Source organism: Lathamus discolor, chromosome 17, assembly GCF_037157495.1.
Source record: "Lathamus discolor isolate bLatDis1 chromosome 17, bLatDis1.hap1, whole genome shotgun sequence".
NCBI classification, from domain to species: domain Eukaryota; kingdom Metazoa; phylum Chordata; class Aves; order Psittaciformes; family Psittacidae; genus Lathamus; species Lathamus discolor.
This window is the reverse complement of record NC_088900.1, coordinates 5959686-5979394: the sequence shown is the minus strand read 5'-3', so window position 1 is coordinate 5979394 and position 19709 is coordinate 5959686. Positions and strand designations below refer to the sequence as shown.

Here is a 19709-nt window from a genome sequence, read left to right as displayed (position 1 = left end):
ACTATGATGCACCCAACAAATGTGACTGCAGCAGATTCATGGCCCGGAATCTTCCCAAGGTGCAAACAGTATCCCAGCTGGAGATAGCTATAGCAAACATTTGCATGTATGCACACATCAACACGTCTCCAACAAAACGATTTCAGACCCAGTTGCTTCCCATGCCCACTATTCAAATAACATGTCCCTAGCTTTAAGTGCCTCAGTCTCATCACAGGAAATCCCCCCTCTAAATACATCAACACCTTCCCCACCCCATTCTCCACTTCTTACACTGCACTTCAAGATACATGGCTTGGGAGTCCTGCCCGATGGTGTTGCTGGCTGTACATACATATTCTCCGGCATCTGTGTACTGAATGTCTTTGAGAGTCAGAGATGACACCCGGGCATGGCTACGTACTATGATGCGCCCATCCAGGGTCTGGCAAGAAAGGAAAAGAGAATTAGAGGCTGAGCACTGAGCCTGTGGTTGCAAAATAAAGGGATGGGAACAAGTGCCAGTCTACCTCTCACCAGCCCTCTAATGCTCATGTCTTCAGAAGTGATCACCTGAGGCCAGGTGAAGTCATGGGCATAGAGAGGCATTTCCAAAAGCAACAAGAAGATTCCTTGTCACTCAGGACCAACTGCAGTGATTCAAAGCACTCAGGCGAAGGAAAACAAATGAGACAAAGGACCAAAGTATCAGACGCTACTAAATGTCTGAAGATAACGTCAAGCTTTTTACCAGGATGGGAACTGTACAGATCCAGCTGTGGTCAATTTTTGCCACACGCTCTCATTGAAAACCTCCTCGATGGCTACTGTGTTTCTCTCCAATTTGTGATCAAAGCCCAAGTGCTCCACGAGGCCATAGGCTCATCCCTCCACCCTGGTGCTTGTGCAAGCTTTTTGTGCTTGTGCTTCAGCTTGGAAGCTTTACAGCATCAACTCTCTCATCTAGTTGCCAAAGTGGCATAAGCACAAGTTAATAAATTAGGAACCCTCATCCTCATGGCTGTGCCTGCTGCTGCTGCCTGGCAGACTTAATGCAATTAATGCTCCAAGAACACTAATTTTCTTGGAAGACACAGGACAAGAACTGAGATTATAAGTAAAAGCCCTGGGATATATTAAACAGCCAAAGGCACCGAGCTGTAGCACTAAGTCCATCTCTACTGGTCTCAACTGGTAAGATCCTCTGGACCTGAAGCCTCTTTCTGTTCCAAGTTAGTGGTCTCAGCCTGCAAGACTGATGAAGTTTCTACTAGTAAATGTTAGTATAAACTCTGTTAGTATAAAAACAGCAAAATACCAGCATATGATCTTTACAGCAAAGGTAATTTACATCCAGTGTCACTTGCCTTTTCCCCACTTTGTCAACATCTAACACAAACAAAAGAGTGCTAGGGAGTCATGGTAAAATGATAACTTTACAAATAATGCAAATGACTCTGAAGATGAAGCCCTGTTTCTTAATGCAAAAGGCTCAAAGAACAAAAACAAAAGATCTGGAAAAATACTCAACTGAAGAAAATGAAGACAAAAATGTCTACCCAAGAAAGCATGTTTCGTTTATTCATATTTCACACCATCACATGCTAACAATTCCTGGCTATTAGAGACATAGGATAGATAGAAATTTGTGCGCCAGATATACTTGTCATCCCTTCTCCTAGCATCTTTGATTTTGAGGACTGTGGTTAAAAAAAAAATGCTTCACAGTAACAGGGAGACAACCTAAGGGACACAAGCAACAGAACTCATGCCATAGCAACTGCCACTTTATAGAAAAGGGTATGATGGCTCTCTATATTGCCAATTACTACAACTTATCTCAAGATACATGCTCGTGTTTTTCTCCAAATTCAGATAATACCATGTGGCGCACAGTCAGGATGTACAAAGCTGGCCTAGATTTCAGTACTTCAGTGCCAAAGGGGAAGAAAAGAGATAAGTGGGAAACACATTTCAACCCCTCCCCTCCACCTTCTGGATTTTGCAGTCTTTTAACAAAGAAGTATGCATGACTTAATTTCATACAGTTGCATCTTCAACTCACTCACTTTCCACACATCATTAGAAAACGATGTGGACATTACACCCTGAAAGCCTGACTATTGCTATAAACCCCATTGGAGAAAGACAAGTGGCCTCTCCTAACTCTGTGCTTGCACTGCACTAACCAGAACTCACCTGCTCTTAATATTTTTAAGGCTGCACTAATTCTCAGGTACCAGAAAAGCATCACCAGTTCCTGGTGTAACCGAGGTGTAATTTTGCTTGTAACAGTGTTTTTTAGCATCTGTTGGTGACAATGTGGGGCTTATTAGTGTATGCTGGTAATATGACTTCCAACAATTCTCCAGTATATGCAGGACTAGAATGGTGAACTGAGACAGCATCACAGAATCATAGAATAGTTAGGGTTGGAAAGGACCTCAAGATCATCTAGTTCCAACCCCCCTGCCATGGGGAGGGACACCTCACACTAAACCATGTCACCCAAGGCTTTGTCCAACCTGGCCTTGAACATCACCAGGGATGGAGCATTCACAACTTCCTTGGGCAACCCATCCCAGTGCCTCACCACCCTCACAGGAAAGAACTTGCTCCTTATATCCAACCTAAACTTCCCCTGTTTAAATTTTAACCTGTTACCCCTTGTCCTATCAGTCCCTAATGAAGAGTCCCATCCCAGCATTCTTATAGGCTCCCTCCAGATACTGGAAGGCTGCTATGATGTCTCCACGCAGTCTTCTCTTCTCCAGGCTGAACAGCCCCAAATTCCTAAGCCTGTCTTCATACGGGAGGTGCTCCAGTCCCCTGATCATCCTCGTGGCCTCCTCTGGACTTGCTCCAACAGTTCCATGTCCTTTTTATGTGGAGGACACCAGAACTGCACACAATGCTCCAGGTGAGGTCTCATGAGAGCAGAGTAGAGGGGCAGGATCACCTCCCTCATGACCTGCTGGTCATGCTCCTTTTGATGCAGCCCAGGATATGGTTGGCTTTCTGGGCTGTTGAGTGCACACTGCTGGCTCATGTTAGGCTTCTAATCGAATGATAGACTGTGTATATAAAGTAGAGCTGAAAGTCGTTTAGAGAAGAAGCAGCCCATTGCTGTTATGCCTCCAAAGCACGACTTAACACCTATATATGCTGCTACGGCTGAAAGTCATGGAGACTTCCTTACTTTAAACTAGCTAATGCATAACTAAAAGTGAAACACTCAATGCCGAGTATTCACTCACCTTCCGGAGAACTGAACTCCCTGCTGCTGCAATACACTGCTAAAAGACCCTCTGCCAGCTATCTTAAAGATAGGCCTACATGAGCTGCAACAACAAGCTTCAACAATGTTCTCACAGAACCTCACTTGGGTATTTTAAGACACGGAAACAGTAAGAAATTTATAGACAGCGAGCTTAGTAGTATTAATGCTCAGATTAATAAAAAGCTTGAGACAGAGAGCACAGTGAAAACACTGGGGGAGTGAGGGGAAGAAAACTGTAATAAGAGTTCACATGAGGCCTGAAGAGATGCAACTACTCAAATTCCAAATTCTTCAGGGCAAAGTGGTGTGAATATCTGATACTTTCACTTCACAATTCACCTATTCCAACAGATTATTTTGAAGTAAGAATGGGCAGTATCTTCTCAGCCCCATATGAAACAAAGGCAGATGGTGCTTAAGGTTCACTCTGTTTAGGCCACACCAGTCTCTATGTTTTAAGATGGCTTAAAAGTAAAAAAGAATTCAGGATACCCAGAGCCTCCACAAAATTCACCCAGACACACAAATACGAGTCATCCAGTTCTGAGAGCTAATTTTGTTCGCTATCAGACACCTATTATTTGCTTGGAAACAGACTTCCTGCTCCATTTTGAAGCAGGAGTGCTACAAATCAGGTACATACAAAGGCAGGTTGTTGTTAGTTTTAAAATACAGCACTGAGTGTGAAATAAAATGGCAACAAACCATAACTGCCCCAAACTGAGTTACTACACTATTCCCACCCCCCTCAACGACCCTGCAAATCAAGGAAAAATAAAGTATGGAAATTTGGAGCATTTTCTGGAGAAATACAACTTGTGAAGGATTTATCTGCATTGATTTTGAAATGGAACATGATACCATGAGCAAACAGATGAGTTGGCTGGAGCAGAAGAGCCTATCTTTGGGAAAAAATACTCTCTCACAATACACGCTGTTGCTAATTCTTAAAACTCTAGAAGAGAGATATGATTCATACTGGTAGCATAGAAGAACACAGAAGCAGTATTTGTCAGATTTGACATTTGCTTTTATTTTTAGTTGTCTTGGTTTTTTTTTTACTCACTCCCAACACAGCTAGTTTGCTCATCCAAAAATGCATTACTACATGGCAAGCAACTTCTAAGTCTATAAGCTAGTTTTTTTATGTATTGATATTTAATCTGTTCATATTATTAATGCTGGTTTAGTTGGCGTGGTTACTGCACTAGAGATTTGTTAATCTGTAATGCCTAAAAAAGAACCAAAATCAAATTAACTAAGAAGTTTGCTAAAGGTCTGGTAATCTTATACCTCTTGTTTCTCGGGTCGGGTCCACGAAGCCTGGAGAGAACAGATATAGAACACAACAACAGAAAAAAAAAAAGCAATAAAAGTTTATCAAAGGTTGCTTTTAGGTATCATACTGTATGCACCACATCGCATTCTGTGCACATGCAGGCTTCAACTTGTTTATCTCATGTGTGTGGGGTGAACACCATTTCCATTTCCCACTATGACCTCAATTTAGTTTTGCATTCAAATTTAATAACCTATAAATTGGTCTTTAAATGATTAAGCAAAGGCTAATGATACCTAAAGACTGCTTCTGATTTTACATATCCAGTGACTATTTCCCTTGTCACATCTCACTATTTTTAAAAACCTGTTCCAAGCATACTGGGGAAGTGATTCTGATGGCCTATGGCATTAAATAGTTACAGAACTGGTTTTCTAAGACTGGCTTGTTAGCTACCCGCACACACTGATTAACATTAACACTCATATTCTTAATGGGATCATGCATTTGTACACATTTTTACATGCATACTGTGCTAGGAGTAGGAGACCGTGAGCTACAGAGCACTGCAACAGTATGATCCCCCTGGGCAGGAGACAGCAGGGTAGAACCTTGTACCTCCAGATGATAACATCCAGCTCTTTATGCTTAGGGTTATGTGCACCCAATCCTTACTGGACTTGGGACAACCAAACAACAGATGTGAAACATGCACAAACCTTGCCAATAAACATACATTTCCCATTAGAAAAAGCCATTAACCGTTTGGACCACATTCACTATAGTTCAGAAAGACAAAAAGTTGCTCTGTTCTCGTTTTCCCCTACAATTTATCTTTAAAATACTTTTCTTCTGGTCTCTATTTCAATTCTATTTCTCTATTTAAACCACGACAAATTGCAACTTGATCCATTTCAGTTCAGCAGTCAAAAATCACCTGCTAATATCACAGCCATGATGGCATCATTGAATGTGAGGCACAAGCATTGCCGACATGGGGGTATAACAGCATACACAAGAGTGACATTACAGAAATGGAGATGAAAGCTTAGGAAATAAGAATAAAAAATCCCATAGTATTATTCCCACAGTACTTCTAGGGAATATTGTGGGAGTATTAACATATGGTAGAGACAGCCTCATTTTAGACCATCTCTGATAAAAGCAAGTTACTTACTTGTAACTAGAGGCCTGAGGTGAAGTCACCTGAAGTGAACCCCACCAACACCTGCATGGGTAGGACACCCCCATCATCTGATCATTTCTCTGTGTATATATACATCCTATTGTGCATAACTTCCTTGACAGATGAACAAGCAACTGTAATAGTTCAGAATAATCCCTTTTTGATGTGCCAGTCATTCTCTGTACCTGAGCAAATCAAGCTACCAAGGGAACTGCTTTGCTTATATGCCTGCAAGTCCCCTTTCAATCCTATTCACAAAGTATGGCGTCAGCACAGGGGGACTGAAAAAGAGGAAGACAACATGTTTTTATCCTTTGGTGTTCAGCACCTGTCAATCTAAAGGAAGATGGAGGAGGATAAAAGCCTGTTCCCACACTCCTAGGGCACTCGGTGTGGGGAAAAAAAAGGGCAGAACCACATTCTCTATCCTGAATAATTTAATACTAACTCTCCCTCACAAAGACAAAGAGATACACAAACTCTACTCAGCACCATGCAGGGGATAGAGTGTTACCAAAATGCTAACATGCATGGGGCTCTTAGCTTCCCTTTAGAAGAAAGTTGTTAAATGGGAGTTTATATTTAATTTTGAAATCCTACATGAGATCCTACACCAGAGATATATCTACTGCCACCTCTGGCAAGATGATAAAAGACCTGAACAGAAGCGTCACTTGGCACCCCTCCCACTCTTCACACACTGAGCTATACCACTGGGTAAGAAAACTAGGGCTGTCTCCACTACTGTTTCACGAAAGCACATATATGAGTACTCAGTGATAACTCATTCAGAAATCTGACAGGAAATATACTCATGTCTGCATTAAAAATGGAAAACTTGTATACACCAGCACACAACACATCAAAACCATATTACCTGACTCACAGTTGGTATTCTGCTAGAGCAATAGAAAAGTCTCTTGAAAGGGCATGAAATATACTAAAGGCGATGAGGAATACGGCATAATGCCTTGAACACCTTTACATCTGGTCTCATGCAAAGAGAAAGCATTCCTACTCCCTGGGACGGCACAGCAATAAATACTTGAGGTAAGATTAGGCCAAGCCGTTTCAAATCATCATGTCGATAACTTTCCAGGCCTGCTAGCTCTTGCTACATTTTGCAGTAGTGATACATAGGAATTCCAGACTGACAGGGCAGAAGAACACAAGCTGCCAGCTTACAAGTATGAGGAAGATTCCATCATGCCAGTATTTGGAAGTTTGGTCTGCTCATCTGTGTTGGTATACAGTTGCCAATCATCTGATCTTGCTAAGCACCGTCTCTATGACTGTAGTCAGTCAAACCTTCACAGATCATTCTCAAAGCAAAAGATTGTTTGCACAAGGGGTACCACGTCATGTACATATAGCCAGAGAGAGAAGAATCTTCTCCTATGTATGCCAGGAGATCAACAGGTCTCAGGAAAATGTGGGAATGTTGAAACAATTGTGACATTGTCAGCCTAGGTCACCTCCCATCCCTCTTCCACACATCAGGCTGTCTCTGTTCTTGGACAAAGATTGAGAGGGGGAAGCCACTAAGCAAAGATGGGATTTTCTTTGCTTGGGGGTTTTGTGTGGTTTTTCTGAAATACCAAATGTTCATAGGAGTTAAGCACCTCCAGACCTTTAAAACCTGGACTGAATTATAACTACACAAGTAGACAACATGTAGCAAGACAGATGCATCCAAGTATCTAAAGCATAGTCTAAAGTAGGGCTTGGTATTTTAAAACTAGTATTGTTCATCCTACACCACAGACCATCCATTTCCCTGTGCAATCTCAGAGAAAGTAAGTCAGTAGTAAACTGGATATATGCATTTGGTTGAACATGTAACAGACTGTTTTTCAAACCTAATTTGACCTGAGGATTTTCTGGATATCTATATCATTCACCTAAACTTATAGCACATGACAGAGAATGGGAAAAAGTAAAAACCAAGCCAAAACACACACACACAAAAATCCTGCCTAGAAAGTGCAAGGAGCATGATAAAAATCATCTTTGCCCTGAAGGTTTGAACCAGTACATAAAGTATATGGTAGTATCTCAAAACTTGGAATTTGCCCCCAGTTTATGTAAGAAACTATCAGAGTATTAACATTTTCCTTAATATTGATCACCAACTTAACAGCATCAAGCAAGATATATGAGTCTCAAAAATGGTTAGCAGTTTTGCCACTGAGATTTTGTTAGTTTAATTGAACTGGACAGATGGGACTCTCTGCAAACAGGCTCTCCGACAAACTTCTACTTGATTTAGTATTCTTTCATATTCTGTATTTCTCTCCCTTTCAAAGCTCTTTAGTGTTGCTGTGATCCAAACTCTAGTGTTAGACGCACTAGAGCGCTTAGCTCCTCCTACCACTCTCCTAGAGAGAGACGGGACCATGTATAACCTTGTCCTATCAAAACAGGTCCACCAGCCGTGCTTTTGAAGGCAATGGAAACCTGTCTCTAAACATTGCAAGGATTTATGTTAGTCCTCAAATCCAAAAGATGTTAAGAAAGAGTTAAGGCTGGAAACCTTTGGCACTCTGATTAATAAGTTGCGCATTAACAACATGCTGAAGAGATGACATCATCGAGGTAATTAATAAAGCTCATTTAGGAGCCTATAGTGCAGGATGTCACTTTAAGACTTTCATAGTCTATCAACTGGCCTTCATATTGAGTCAGAACGACCATATGTCCAAGTTAGCTGAGCCTTGAAGCATCTTGTTATTAGAAGATTATTAATAAGCAACAACATCTTATTCCAACTTCTGGCTAGGCTTCCTTTGGCTTTAAACTGTGCTCCTGATCACCTTATGCAACTATTATGAAATACCAACAGTAATACAGCACCCTTTTATCTCATCTAGTTAAGAGGAATTGTGGCCAATAAAAAGAAGCACTTTTTTAAAAGAAAAACTGCTAATTATTTTTGCCTTTAAGGACAAAATGGTGTTGATGTGATCAACAAAACAGGTGAACACAAAGGCAGCCAAGGCTTTTGTGCTTCAGATACATGCAGTATTAGAATACAGTACAGAAGGAATTAACAGGCTCATTTTGGTCCACTGCATCTTTGAGAGGTAATACCCCACACCTCTCCACCTGCCACCCTCCCAGATCATACCATCATCATGATGTCAGCACGGACAGCACTGGAATCAGGGCTCTTATTCCTATGTCAGCTTGGAAAAAGAAGGGAAAAACCCTTTCACAAGCTTCCTGCAAATGTAGGTCCCTTTGGAAACTTCTCTGAAAAGGGTCCAGGGCCTACTGCTTTTCAGGTTAATTTAACTCAGAGTGATACCAGCAGGAATTAAAAAGCGTTATCTTCAGTTGTTATAAACTGAGATGGTTCTTTCTACAAAAGGACACCTACGGCATTACTTTGGCTGTGAAGCTGACCTTCTAGCAGTTAGTCTGTGCAGTACCACAAGCTCTCTCACTACAGAGAGGGGAATCACCATGATTTGCATGTGCATCTGCGTGCAACTGTCATGCATTCTGGATCAGCAGAGGCAGGCAGGTACAAGTTGCACTGATCCCAGCAAATAAGATCATGGTTTTGGGAAGGGTTATACCTTCTCTTCATTGCTGATGTTCCGGGTGGAAGTTCTCCAAGTGATAGAAGGGATTGGGTCCCCAGATGCCTCACAGGTGAGTGTAATCTGATCCTCCAGCTCCATGGCTGTTTTATTCTCCACATAGGTGATTTTGGGTTTTGCTGAAAAGAAAAAGCAACACAGTGGTGGGGTGGAGTTCACTTCCCTGCCCAAGTTATAGCAAGTCCCACTGAAGTGCTAAAGCCCTTTTAATAATATCTTTGGGTGGATTAGGATTCAGCCCTCTGGGCCTGGAACATATTCCAAGCAGTATGTCAATTTCACACCTCCCCCTATGCAGGACTGAATATCTTTTATCAGAGAGCAAGCAGAATGGAGTTGGCATCTATTTCAGAAACATACAGAGAATTTTTGCCTGGCATGATGGCAAAGATGCACAGCATTACTTGGGAAAGCAGCAGCTCTGGATAAGCCACATCAGGTATTAACTGCGATAAGCAGGTTACTTCTAGCTTGCACTAGTGAGCTACCAATATCCAACTGGATCGGGAAAGGAAGAACAGTAAAAGCGTATTTACCAAAGACTTTGAGATGAATGGTGGCATCCTGCTCGCCAGCCTTGTTCTCAGCAATGCAGATGTATTCCGCTTCATCGCTCTTATCCACCTTCTTGATGATGAGCTCAGACCCATCATAATTAAAACTGTACTTCTCTTCATCATCAGCCTCTTCTATTGGCTCTCCATCCCTGCAGAGCACAGAGCACACTGTCTGTGTTGGAGGGGAGAGCAATCAAAGGCTGTTTGTTTTAGGCTTGTTGATAATGCTAGAACTGCATTACTGTACTGAAACTCCTCAGGTAAAGAGGGATCGCCACCTTTTCCTTTCCCTAAGAGCTACAAAGCTTACATTTTGATCTATTCCTAACCCTCCTGCCTTAGGGTTCGTGGCAGGTGAATCTTACACTTCCTGACACACATCACAGCCTACATGCAAGAGCTATAAACACCACTGAAGGTAGCTTCTGTCCTTGCATACCAAGGCAGTATTTCAAGCTGTCATCAGCTTTTTCAACAGCATAACTTGCTCTTGTAACCTTTACCAAAGGCTACACAGTTTCAGCAACAGCATACCTCAAGTCTGTATCACTGCTTGACAGTGAAATTTAGACATGATGAAACAAAGAGAAAGAATTTAGATGAGATCTCTGGGAATAACAAAAGCAAATTACAGCATCCATTTTTGCCTACACTTCCCTGCCATGCAACAGATGGTAATAAACTGACCCACAGGACAGGTCTGATCAACATGGAGCTTCATCTCTATTTGCAGCTTGACAAAGGATGCAATGGGACAGTGAAAAAATGCTGGGTTTACTGTTGTTCTTGGTTTTCCAGGAATCTGTGCTGGTTTTGAGTAGGACAGAGTGAATTTTCTTCATTGTAGCTCATATGGTGCTGGTTTGGATTTGTGACCAAAACAGCACTGATAACACAGTGATGCTTCAGCTATTGTTAAACACACAAAATGTCAAAGGGCTTTTTCTGTTTCTCATGCTGCCCTTCTAAGCAAGCAGGCTGGGGGTGCACAAGAAATTGGGAGCTAGGAAAGCTGACCTGGCTAAACACCTGCTGCAAATGGGAAGCACTGAATGAATTCCTTATTTTGCTTTGCTTCCATGCACAGAGTTTGCTTTATCTCTAACTAACTGTCATTATCTATCTCAAGCAATGAGTTCTTGGATTTTACCCTTCAGATTCTCCTCCCCATCCCTACTCATTATGTAGGGAGTGTCTGTGTGCCTGTTGGGAGTTAACCCAAAACAAGGTAACTGCAATTCTGTTAGGAGGCCATTCTTTCCCTTGTGAGAAAAATGAATTAATATTATTCCAGTTAAAAAGTTTCTTTCCCTTCTGCCTGGTTTGGCAAAAACATCCATGCTCACACACAATCAGCACATGTAATAAGGACACTGCACACAGCATCTTACTTTGTCCACGTCATTGTTGGCTCAGGAAAGCCATCGGCATCACATGCTAAGGTGACAGACTGGCTGAGGTTGGCAGTGGCATTCATAGTGCTCTGCCTGGCACGCACAGTAGGAGGTACTAGAAGAGAAGGAATCCATATTCAAGTTAGAAAGGACAGAAGATGCAAGAATGAGCCCTGGAAAGCTCACTGTAAATCTCTGCAATACAAACACACATATCCCACTAGTAATTCAAACCCTCATGCCATCACCCGCAGGTTTCAATCAACGGCTCTGATGCATGAGCTCTCCAAAGCAATCAGGGCAGGGGGTGGGGAGAGGCACAAAACATCAGCATTGCAGACCAAACTACTTGTGAGCACCAACAAGATCTACACCTCACTCTAAGTCATAAAACACTTAAGGTTTCACTTGACATGGTAATTTCCCATAAACATCTGGTAAACAGTCAATTTCATGGACATTTTTATTTGACACAGCAAAGAAAGATTAGTAAGCTGATGGCAAATCATGAATGTGAATCTAAAGTAACATTTGCATCAGCAGCCTGGAGCTCATGTTCTACATATGCTGTCCCCATATTAGCCTCACTCTAAGCTGCTCACCATTTACGATGACCTGAATATCTTTGAAGTTGATCTCCCCACGAGCCAAGATCCGGCCCTCACAGCGGTATGTCCCTTCATCCGTTTTCTTGATTCCCCGGATCTGCAGGTAGTTGTTGGACAGGACTATAAATCGAACTAGAAAAGACAAAAGGAAGGTTCATCCATGGATCCTCAGGAAAGCTCACTGCAGGCAACAGGTTCTCCTCTCCTTGCCCTTTCTAGGCTGAGATAAGGCTTAGTGTAATGAAACTTCCCTTCCCATCATTTAATGGTGACACATACACAAGCACATTTACATTTAACCAGTATCAAAGAACAAGCAATTTGAAACTTGCCCCTCTTGCCCCAGGGTGGCAGAGTTCATCTTACTACGCTAGTGAGTAGTTGCCTGCATCAAGTAGATATAGGAAACACAGCTGAAGCACGAATGCTCAACTGGAGTCAGGGCTCTGAAGCCCTTCTGCCAGTAAAACGCTCCTCTGAGCACGACAGTCTGCAGCATTTTGAATTAAAGTTCTTGCAAGGAGTTTTCAGCCCCTTTTCCTTAGAAAGCCTAGAGAGAGTCACAACATGTAGCTTTTCTGTCTGATGGCATTTCTTTTATCTAAAAATCTTTTTCAGCATTCCTTTGCCTAGCATTCCAGCATCAAAGCCTGATGGCTTTTTCTGTGGGAACATTATTGCCCTGCCATTGACAAACCACAGCACCTGGAATAACTACGTTCACATCGTAAGACCTAGCATCACACACAAATTGCTTCCGTCCTCCCTTGTGACTGCCACCATTTTGTTCTCCTGAACCACTTGTATGAGCCTGATCTGAGCCCTGATGGGAGATGGATATTTGACCCCTGGATGGACAAGCACTGAGACACCTTTTGTGCCTTACCATCTTTTTTTAGGATAACATCCCTGCCTTTGTGCTTCCAGATGATGGTAGGAGGCAGTGAGCTGACCACATCACACACAATCACAGCATCATCCCCTTCCTTGAATTCCTGAGGAGTGGGAGCATTCTTGAACATCAGTTTTTCTGAAAACAATGGAAGGAGAAAGTCACTGCAGATTTCTTGACACACCTCAAAGCTGTGCTCCTGACTCAAGCCTGAGGAAAGCAAAACTACCCCAGAGGACATGTTTGCAAAAACCTTGTTCTCGGGGAAGGAAACAGGTGTGCCGGACTCTGCACTGCAACACGTCACAGGAACCCCATCTTCCATCCCTGCCTCCCAGGCATTTCAGTGGGCCAAATTCATATTCTACCTAGCTCACAGATTTGTCTACAATGCAAAGAGAAAATGTCAGCTTGGAACTGCTCGGCTTTCTGGCAGAAAGGGGAGGAGCTGCTGTCATGGCTTTGCTGGACAATTATAACCCTTCTGAATGTGTGATCCTCTTTACTGAACACTAGTCTTATAGCATGTCTGTCATCCATATCCTAATTCCCACTTACCCCTCAAAACGAAGAAAGGAAAAGGCTGTATCTTCTTAACACCCCCTTTATTTTCACCCTCCTTCTTCCCCTTTAAAAGAAGCCTTTTCTAGTATGGCAAAAGGGTCGTTTCCCTAATCTTGCCTCATACATGTGCAAGGTAGACCAGAAAATAGCCTCGAAGCCGGTCTCTTACGGAAAATTTTCACATTGACGGTGGCCTCGGAGTCTCCCTCCTCCATGCTACTGACAACGCATTTATAGATGCCAGCATCATCAATGTTGGCGTTGTAGATGGTGAGGGTGGAGGAGAAGTCATCGTTTCGCACCACTGAGATGCGCTGTTGGTTCGGCGTCAGCTTCTCACCGTTAGGGGAAAACCAGGAAATGTCTTTGTATTTGGCCTCCCCTGCCACTAGGGACAATAAAAGAAAACAGAGCAAACTGAAATGAGTTCCCAACAAAGCTGCACAGAGGGAATTAAATACAACCAGTAGCACTATGCAGAAGACTGACTCAGGGGAAGGGCTTCTGGTACCTGAGAAGCAAGCAAAGAAAATTCTCTCTCACAGCACTGTGAATGGTCAGCTGCTGTCCTGCAAAAATGATATTAGGTTGGCTTTATAATCTAAAGGGGCACACTCATTTCAGCCCAGAATGGCCTTCTATGCATCCTGAGATCCCATATCCCAGTCCCTCCTCTATGCGGATCAGCCTGAACAATAAAAATCTCTTCCTGCTTCAGCTTCACAATGTTTTTAATAAATACTTGTACTTGCAGACTGGGCTACTTTGCATACCAAAATGTGACAGTGAACTGCAGCAGCAGTTCTGGCACTGATCAGCTTCAGCCTCCTGCTGCATTCAGTGTAAATCAGAACTGTTAATAAGTAGTTCCAGGCTGTCTCTTGCAGCTCACATCCCTGCATTCCTCAGTGTGGCTTTGGTATTTGCGACGAACTCCTATTATTGGAGGGGCCTTAACTGATCACACAGTTTCTGAACGCAGATACCATCGCAACAGCACTTGGCCAGAGTATCCTTTCATTTTTAAAGCACTGGAATTAGCAAATTACTTTGCAGTTAGGCACCTGGATCAGATGCCCTCATTACTTGTCCTAGTTAGTATGCTCCTGAGGAAGTGTGGTTCTCTAATGCATTTTGAGCTCTGGCTCCCAGAGCTCACGATAGCACCTATTTGCTCTGTGTCATGCTCCAGGATGCTATCATGTCAGTGCTCCAACATACTCATTTCTCCCAAAAGAAACGAGGCCAGCTGCTTTCAGGAGAACCTCTCATGAGGACATGTAGATGCTAATTTGAAAAATGCCCTAAAATTGTAGTAACCGCTTTTGGGCACACAGATCAGGTCAGCATTGCACCACGTTGCACAGTAAAGCAGCCTGGGGCAGTTGGTGGCCTGAACAAACAGTAAATTGTGTCACAAGAAATGCAGGTTTTCAGCAGCATTAAAAACCTTAGCTGCAGAGGTAACCATTCTCAAGTCACCCAGCACTTCCATTACTGCTGTTAGCAGTTGATTAGAGAAATAAACTGGAAAAACAACAGGCTTATTTTAGATTCCAAGGATCAAAGAGCTGCAGGATGACGCAAGGTGCCATTGTTGTGGTTAATGCTCAGCTGAAAGACAACATTTCAATACCTGTTTTTTTTCATTTTAAAATCCACTTGCTAGAGCTGCTTTCTGTTGCCAGCTCTCAAGGGAGAATGCTTTTACTGTTTCCAGTAAACAGCATGTGTTGCATTTTCCTCTCAGTCTTATAAACCATACGGACAAATGAGAAAGAAAGAGCAAGAGATACTGCAGCTACACCTGACACTGGAGCTTTTATCCCAGAGTTAATACATTTATTGACCTTCCTAGCAAACCCTGATAAAGACAACTGATGCCATAAGCCATCACTCACCTTGGCATAAGAAGAACTTTGATTCTCCAACGCTGATCTCTCCCTGGCTTGGAACAATGTCCACTTGTAGAGAAGCTGGAAAAGAGATCACGCAGAAGATGGTTAGACAACAGGAGTGGTCTCAAACAAAAAAAATCTTTGCCAGCCTTCCAATCCACATGGCTCCTTTACTCATCCAATGGAAGAACACAGGGTGGAGCATTCTTGGCTTCATAAGTGAACATACAGTACCATGGACCCCTGAGGACCCCAAAGAAGTTACTGACATTCAGAGCTTCTTCCAGCTCCTTATAAAATCACATGGAGTGATACACAGAGGGCTGGTTTACATTCAAATCTGTACTACACTGTAATACTAGGGAGTGCGCTTGGTGTGCATACTAGAACACCAAGCAGTCTGTAAGGACTCCTCTGAATTCAAACTGGAATTGGCTCAAAGGTCTGTCCTGGCAGCAAATGCAAATTTATCTTTGCTTTGGAGACCTGTTGCTCTATATGATACTGCATTCACACAAGCCCCAGATACCAACCATCACAAATACAGAGTGGAAGTCATGGGCATACTCTGGGTACCTGATTTTCCTTGAGCTCCTACTCTTCCAGTCAGAAACCTAGTCCAAACAGCCAGCAAATTGGAGATGCTTCTGACAGACACAGCATACCTAGGAAATTTCCTCCAGTATATACTGGCAATGACTGTTGACAGTTTGTGATTTTTGCCCTCACAGCACTGGCCGAGACTTTGTTCCAGGCTCATCCCAGCACATTTCACCTAACTCCCTCCTAGAGCAGAAATGAAAATATTAGCAATACTTTGGTCTCTTCCACTGCCTCCTCATGGAATATTGTCAGTGCATTTGCTTTAATGTTAATTTTTTAGTTGTTGTTTTCTTAATTTTTTTTTTCTTGCTAATTTGATTTTCTTTTTCAATAGGAGACTGAAGGAGTTTTGGCAGCAGAGAGAGAGCAGATGTTCCATGGACCTGAGTGAAGCATCTGTTACATGCCTGTCTGGAATTGAGAGAGTCAGTGAAAGATACTGTACCTTCTGTGCTCCCTACAACTGAATCCAGCACTGCCTCAAAGGAATCATTTAAAAATAATCTAAGTTAGATAATAATTCTGGAAAGAATATTTGATGATACTGTTGCTGAAAGAAATCAAAATGATTCTCTGATGTTTTCAGTCTCCCTTTGGACATCTTTATTTAACTCATATCCCTTGTCTGATGATATTCTCTCACCTTCCTTGCACTTTTCAATGAATTGCATGCTGCCCCTATAGGTTCTGCATTCATCCTGCTTTATTTCTGAGCAATCTTATTTCTCTCAACTACACTACTTTAATATAGCTCAATCCCGAACAGAACTTCAAGTACAAAGAGCCAAATATAATAAAAGGCTAAAGGTTTATTACATTCAGTGCAGCAAGGACAATAGAGTCTATATCTGCAGGTTCATTTTTGTTGTTTTTCCACAAATCATTCCAACATCTGAATTTTACATTGAGAATCATGCTTTGGGGTGCTATTCCTGGGAAGGTTTCTGCTGTATGGAACAAGTGCAAAGGTACTACAAAGAGATCTTAAATCTCTCAAATCCAGACCTCTAGGTTCCTCCAGATCAGATTTCTGCTTTGTAATACTATCTAATACATTTCTCCTTCTGCATTACAATGGAACTAGATTTGAGCATAGACAACATTACAAACTCAATTAATGTCTTTGGGGAGCAGCTGCAGCCATGTGCAGTGATGCAAATACTCCAGAACGACAGTAGTTTCCAGTATGAACACTCCAGAAGCTGGGGGCATCAGCAAAATACAGGCACTTCTGAATGATGGGACCTTTGTAGAGTGTTTTGAAATTATCAGTCAACCTGTCTTTTATGATCTTGTCTACGGCATGTGAGTGATATCTCTTGTTTAGAAATTAAATGTACAGAACCAAGAATCCTTAGTCTCATCCAAATGACAACAATTTATTAAGTAACATTTAAAGCTCCTACGCAAACAGTTAAATGTTTGTTACAGTTCAGAGGCTCCAATAATTACTGCTGTAAAAGCCTTCTCACCTTTACTCAGACCGTAACAAAAGAAAGGCCAACACTGACAACAGAAGTCCAAAGTTCAATTTTTGAATCTGTGTATCTGCAGATATCTAAAGTAAAAGTTGGGCTTTCAAGACTAACCGACCTCTCTTGAGCAGCTAAGTTGTCTACCCCAATAACTATGCACACCTCAGAAGCCTACATTTGGAGTCTCACTACTGAAAAACACCTGTATTTTTTCTTCTTTTATTTACAAAAATGAAACCAGTTGGCATTAAATGGACAAAGGAGAAGGAACATACCATTTTATAAGTGTCACCAGAAATTCTAAGAAAAAAGTCAAAGATGCTGAAAAACAACCCTGTTTTTGGTACAATAAGGGGAAAATCAACAATCACAGCAAAGCTAAGTCAAGATGAAAGATAAGATTTCTAGCCTGTGTTGTGAATAATCCAGTATGACTACTTACTTTCTGACTCAAATGACATTGGTACTAACCAAGTGAGAAAGGAAAGCTTACCTCCCCATTTTCATGTTCACTTACAATCAGCCTTTCAGCATCCATATCCAAGCACGACCAATGCCCTTTTCCCCCAGCAACATCACTACCATCTTCATAACATAAATTATGACCCATTAGGCAGAAAATGTAATTGGATTCAGGATTTCCTCCAGCTATAGCTTAATGCTGCAGCAGCTCTGTGGCCTAACAAGTCCAGGTCAATTATAAATTTCAAGATGCTAAAATGAAGAGGTTTTATTTCAAAACTGCTGCCATTAGCTTGCAGAAAACAATCATCTTAATTGAGCTATTCCTCTACCCCATGTAGCCAAAGCACTTCGCGGCAACTTTATTGCAAATGCTTCATCAGTCACCCTCTCCTTTTGTGCTGTAGTGCATGAAAACCCTTCCCCCAGAGCAGCTAATTTTACCTCCAGACAACAGAGGCATTAGTTTTAGTTGCCAAACACACCTGGGTTTTTAAGAAACATACACTGCTTCAGAAATGAAAACCTGTTTGTATGTGCCAATGGCAACATTCCGTACTGCGCTTGGGAAACAGACATACGGACTGTTGGGGTTAGACTTTAACTATACCGCTGTACACACAATGAAGGAATGCTACCTGCCATCATTTAAAAAGGATGCAAGTAGTAGGATTTTCTGATAAGGTGTCTGAGCACATTTCTTTAGCCAACAACCATTCTGATACAGCATTTCTCTTCATAAATAAACTGGAAGCAGTCAATCTGAGCCAGTGGAGCTCTGCAAAGGATAACAACAGTATATAGTCCATGCCACTTTTTCTAGTTTTATTCTCCCTGGGTTTTAGCAGCTATACTGATAAATACTAGTATTCCATCTCAAAGACTAGGATATAGTAGTAAACAGAAAAACCCAGCCAAGATTCAATTGAAACCAGAGCTTGTGAATACTGTGTATTCTACTTCTGGCCTACATTTGCACATGTGGCTGTACATCTTCCCTAGCCAAGAGGCTTTCAGAAGAAGAGGACGTTAAAGTATCCCTTGATCGCTTGACTAACAGCAAGGGGTTTATTACAGCCACTCTTGGCCTGCACTTTTTATCAACTGGGAACACAATGAAGTTGTGATTGAATTCTCCCAGAACTGCCTTGGAAAACCAGAGCAGCCCAAGGAAGGACATTTAAACCAGTCATCAACTTACTTTCTATTCAGGCAAGCACTGCTAGCAAACAGTGGGGTGCTGGTAAAATGGCTTTTGAGGTGAGATCTAATATAAATTAACAATTTTTTTTTTGGCCACACTACACTAGGTAAATATACCAATGGACCTCTTCTACACTTTTGAGAGTTGCTGCATGCTGGGAAGGCAGCAGCAAAGGCTGGGGTTATTAATGCCTTTCATTCCATTCTCAGGTGCTTTCTGTTACAGCTAGAAATGAGAAAAAAGGCTCTGTGTCAAGTATTGAACTTTTCATCACCCCATAACTCAGCATCTACGCTCTACTTTATATCTTTTTCATGTATGGCTCTGCCACAGTAGATACAAGGAACAGGAGGTAATCACACAAGCAGGGAACATCTTACTGTAAAATACACCTGAAAGGGCAGGAAAAAGATCTGAGCCAAGGCCACAACAGCCACCTCTCAAGATTTTCCCTAACTTTTTCTAAGGGATTAGAGCTCCTTCTGTGCATTTAAGTGATAGACAGATATTCAAGAGAATGAAATCTAGAACCCCCCTGGGACCCAGGAATGGAAAACTATTTTGAGTCTTAGAAACAAGAGAGCGAAGGACATCCTCGGCTACGCCTCTGTCAGTGCTCCCTCTGCTTCACCAGCTGCAAAATTATCATTAAATCTTCTAATTACTGTCCTAAATAATAGAATTTTTGGGAAAGTTATGAAGAGAAGCAGCAATTCCTTCACC

At 42.0% G+C, this 19709-nt stretch overlaps 1 protein-coding gene across 3 annotated transcripts in view; it reads right to left on the bottom strand.

The window, feature by feature from the left end:
* The window catches only part of NCAM1 (neural cell adhesion molecule 1), a 104763-nt gene that overhangs the window by 33800 nt on the left and 51254 nt on the right, over nucleotides 1-19709 (bottom strand). For all 3 annotated transcript variants that reach the window (XM_065697077.1, XM_065697079.1, XM_065697078.1), the window contains exons 2-9: nucleotides 15246-15320; nucleotides 13514-13732; nucleotides 12775-12918; nucleotides 11883-12020; nucleotides 11278-11395; nucleotides 9866-10035; nucleotides 9306-9448; nucleotides 274-424 (exon numbers count right to left, since the gene is read on the bottom strand). In XM_065697077.1, the coding sequence (XP_065553149.1) occupies nucleotides 274-424; nucleotides 9306-9448; nucleotides 9866-10035; nucleotides 11278-11395; nucleotides 11883-12020; nucleotides 12775-12918; nucleotides 13514-13732; nucleotides 15246-15320 (1158 nt within the window). The remainder of the gene's footprint in view (nucleotides 1-273; nucleotides 425-9305; nucleotides 9449-9865; nucleotides 10036-11277; nucleotides 11396-11882; nucleotides 12021-12774; nucleotides 12919-13513; nucleotides 13733-15245; nucleotides 15321-19709) is intronic.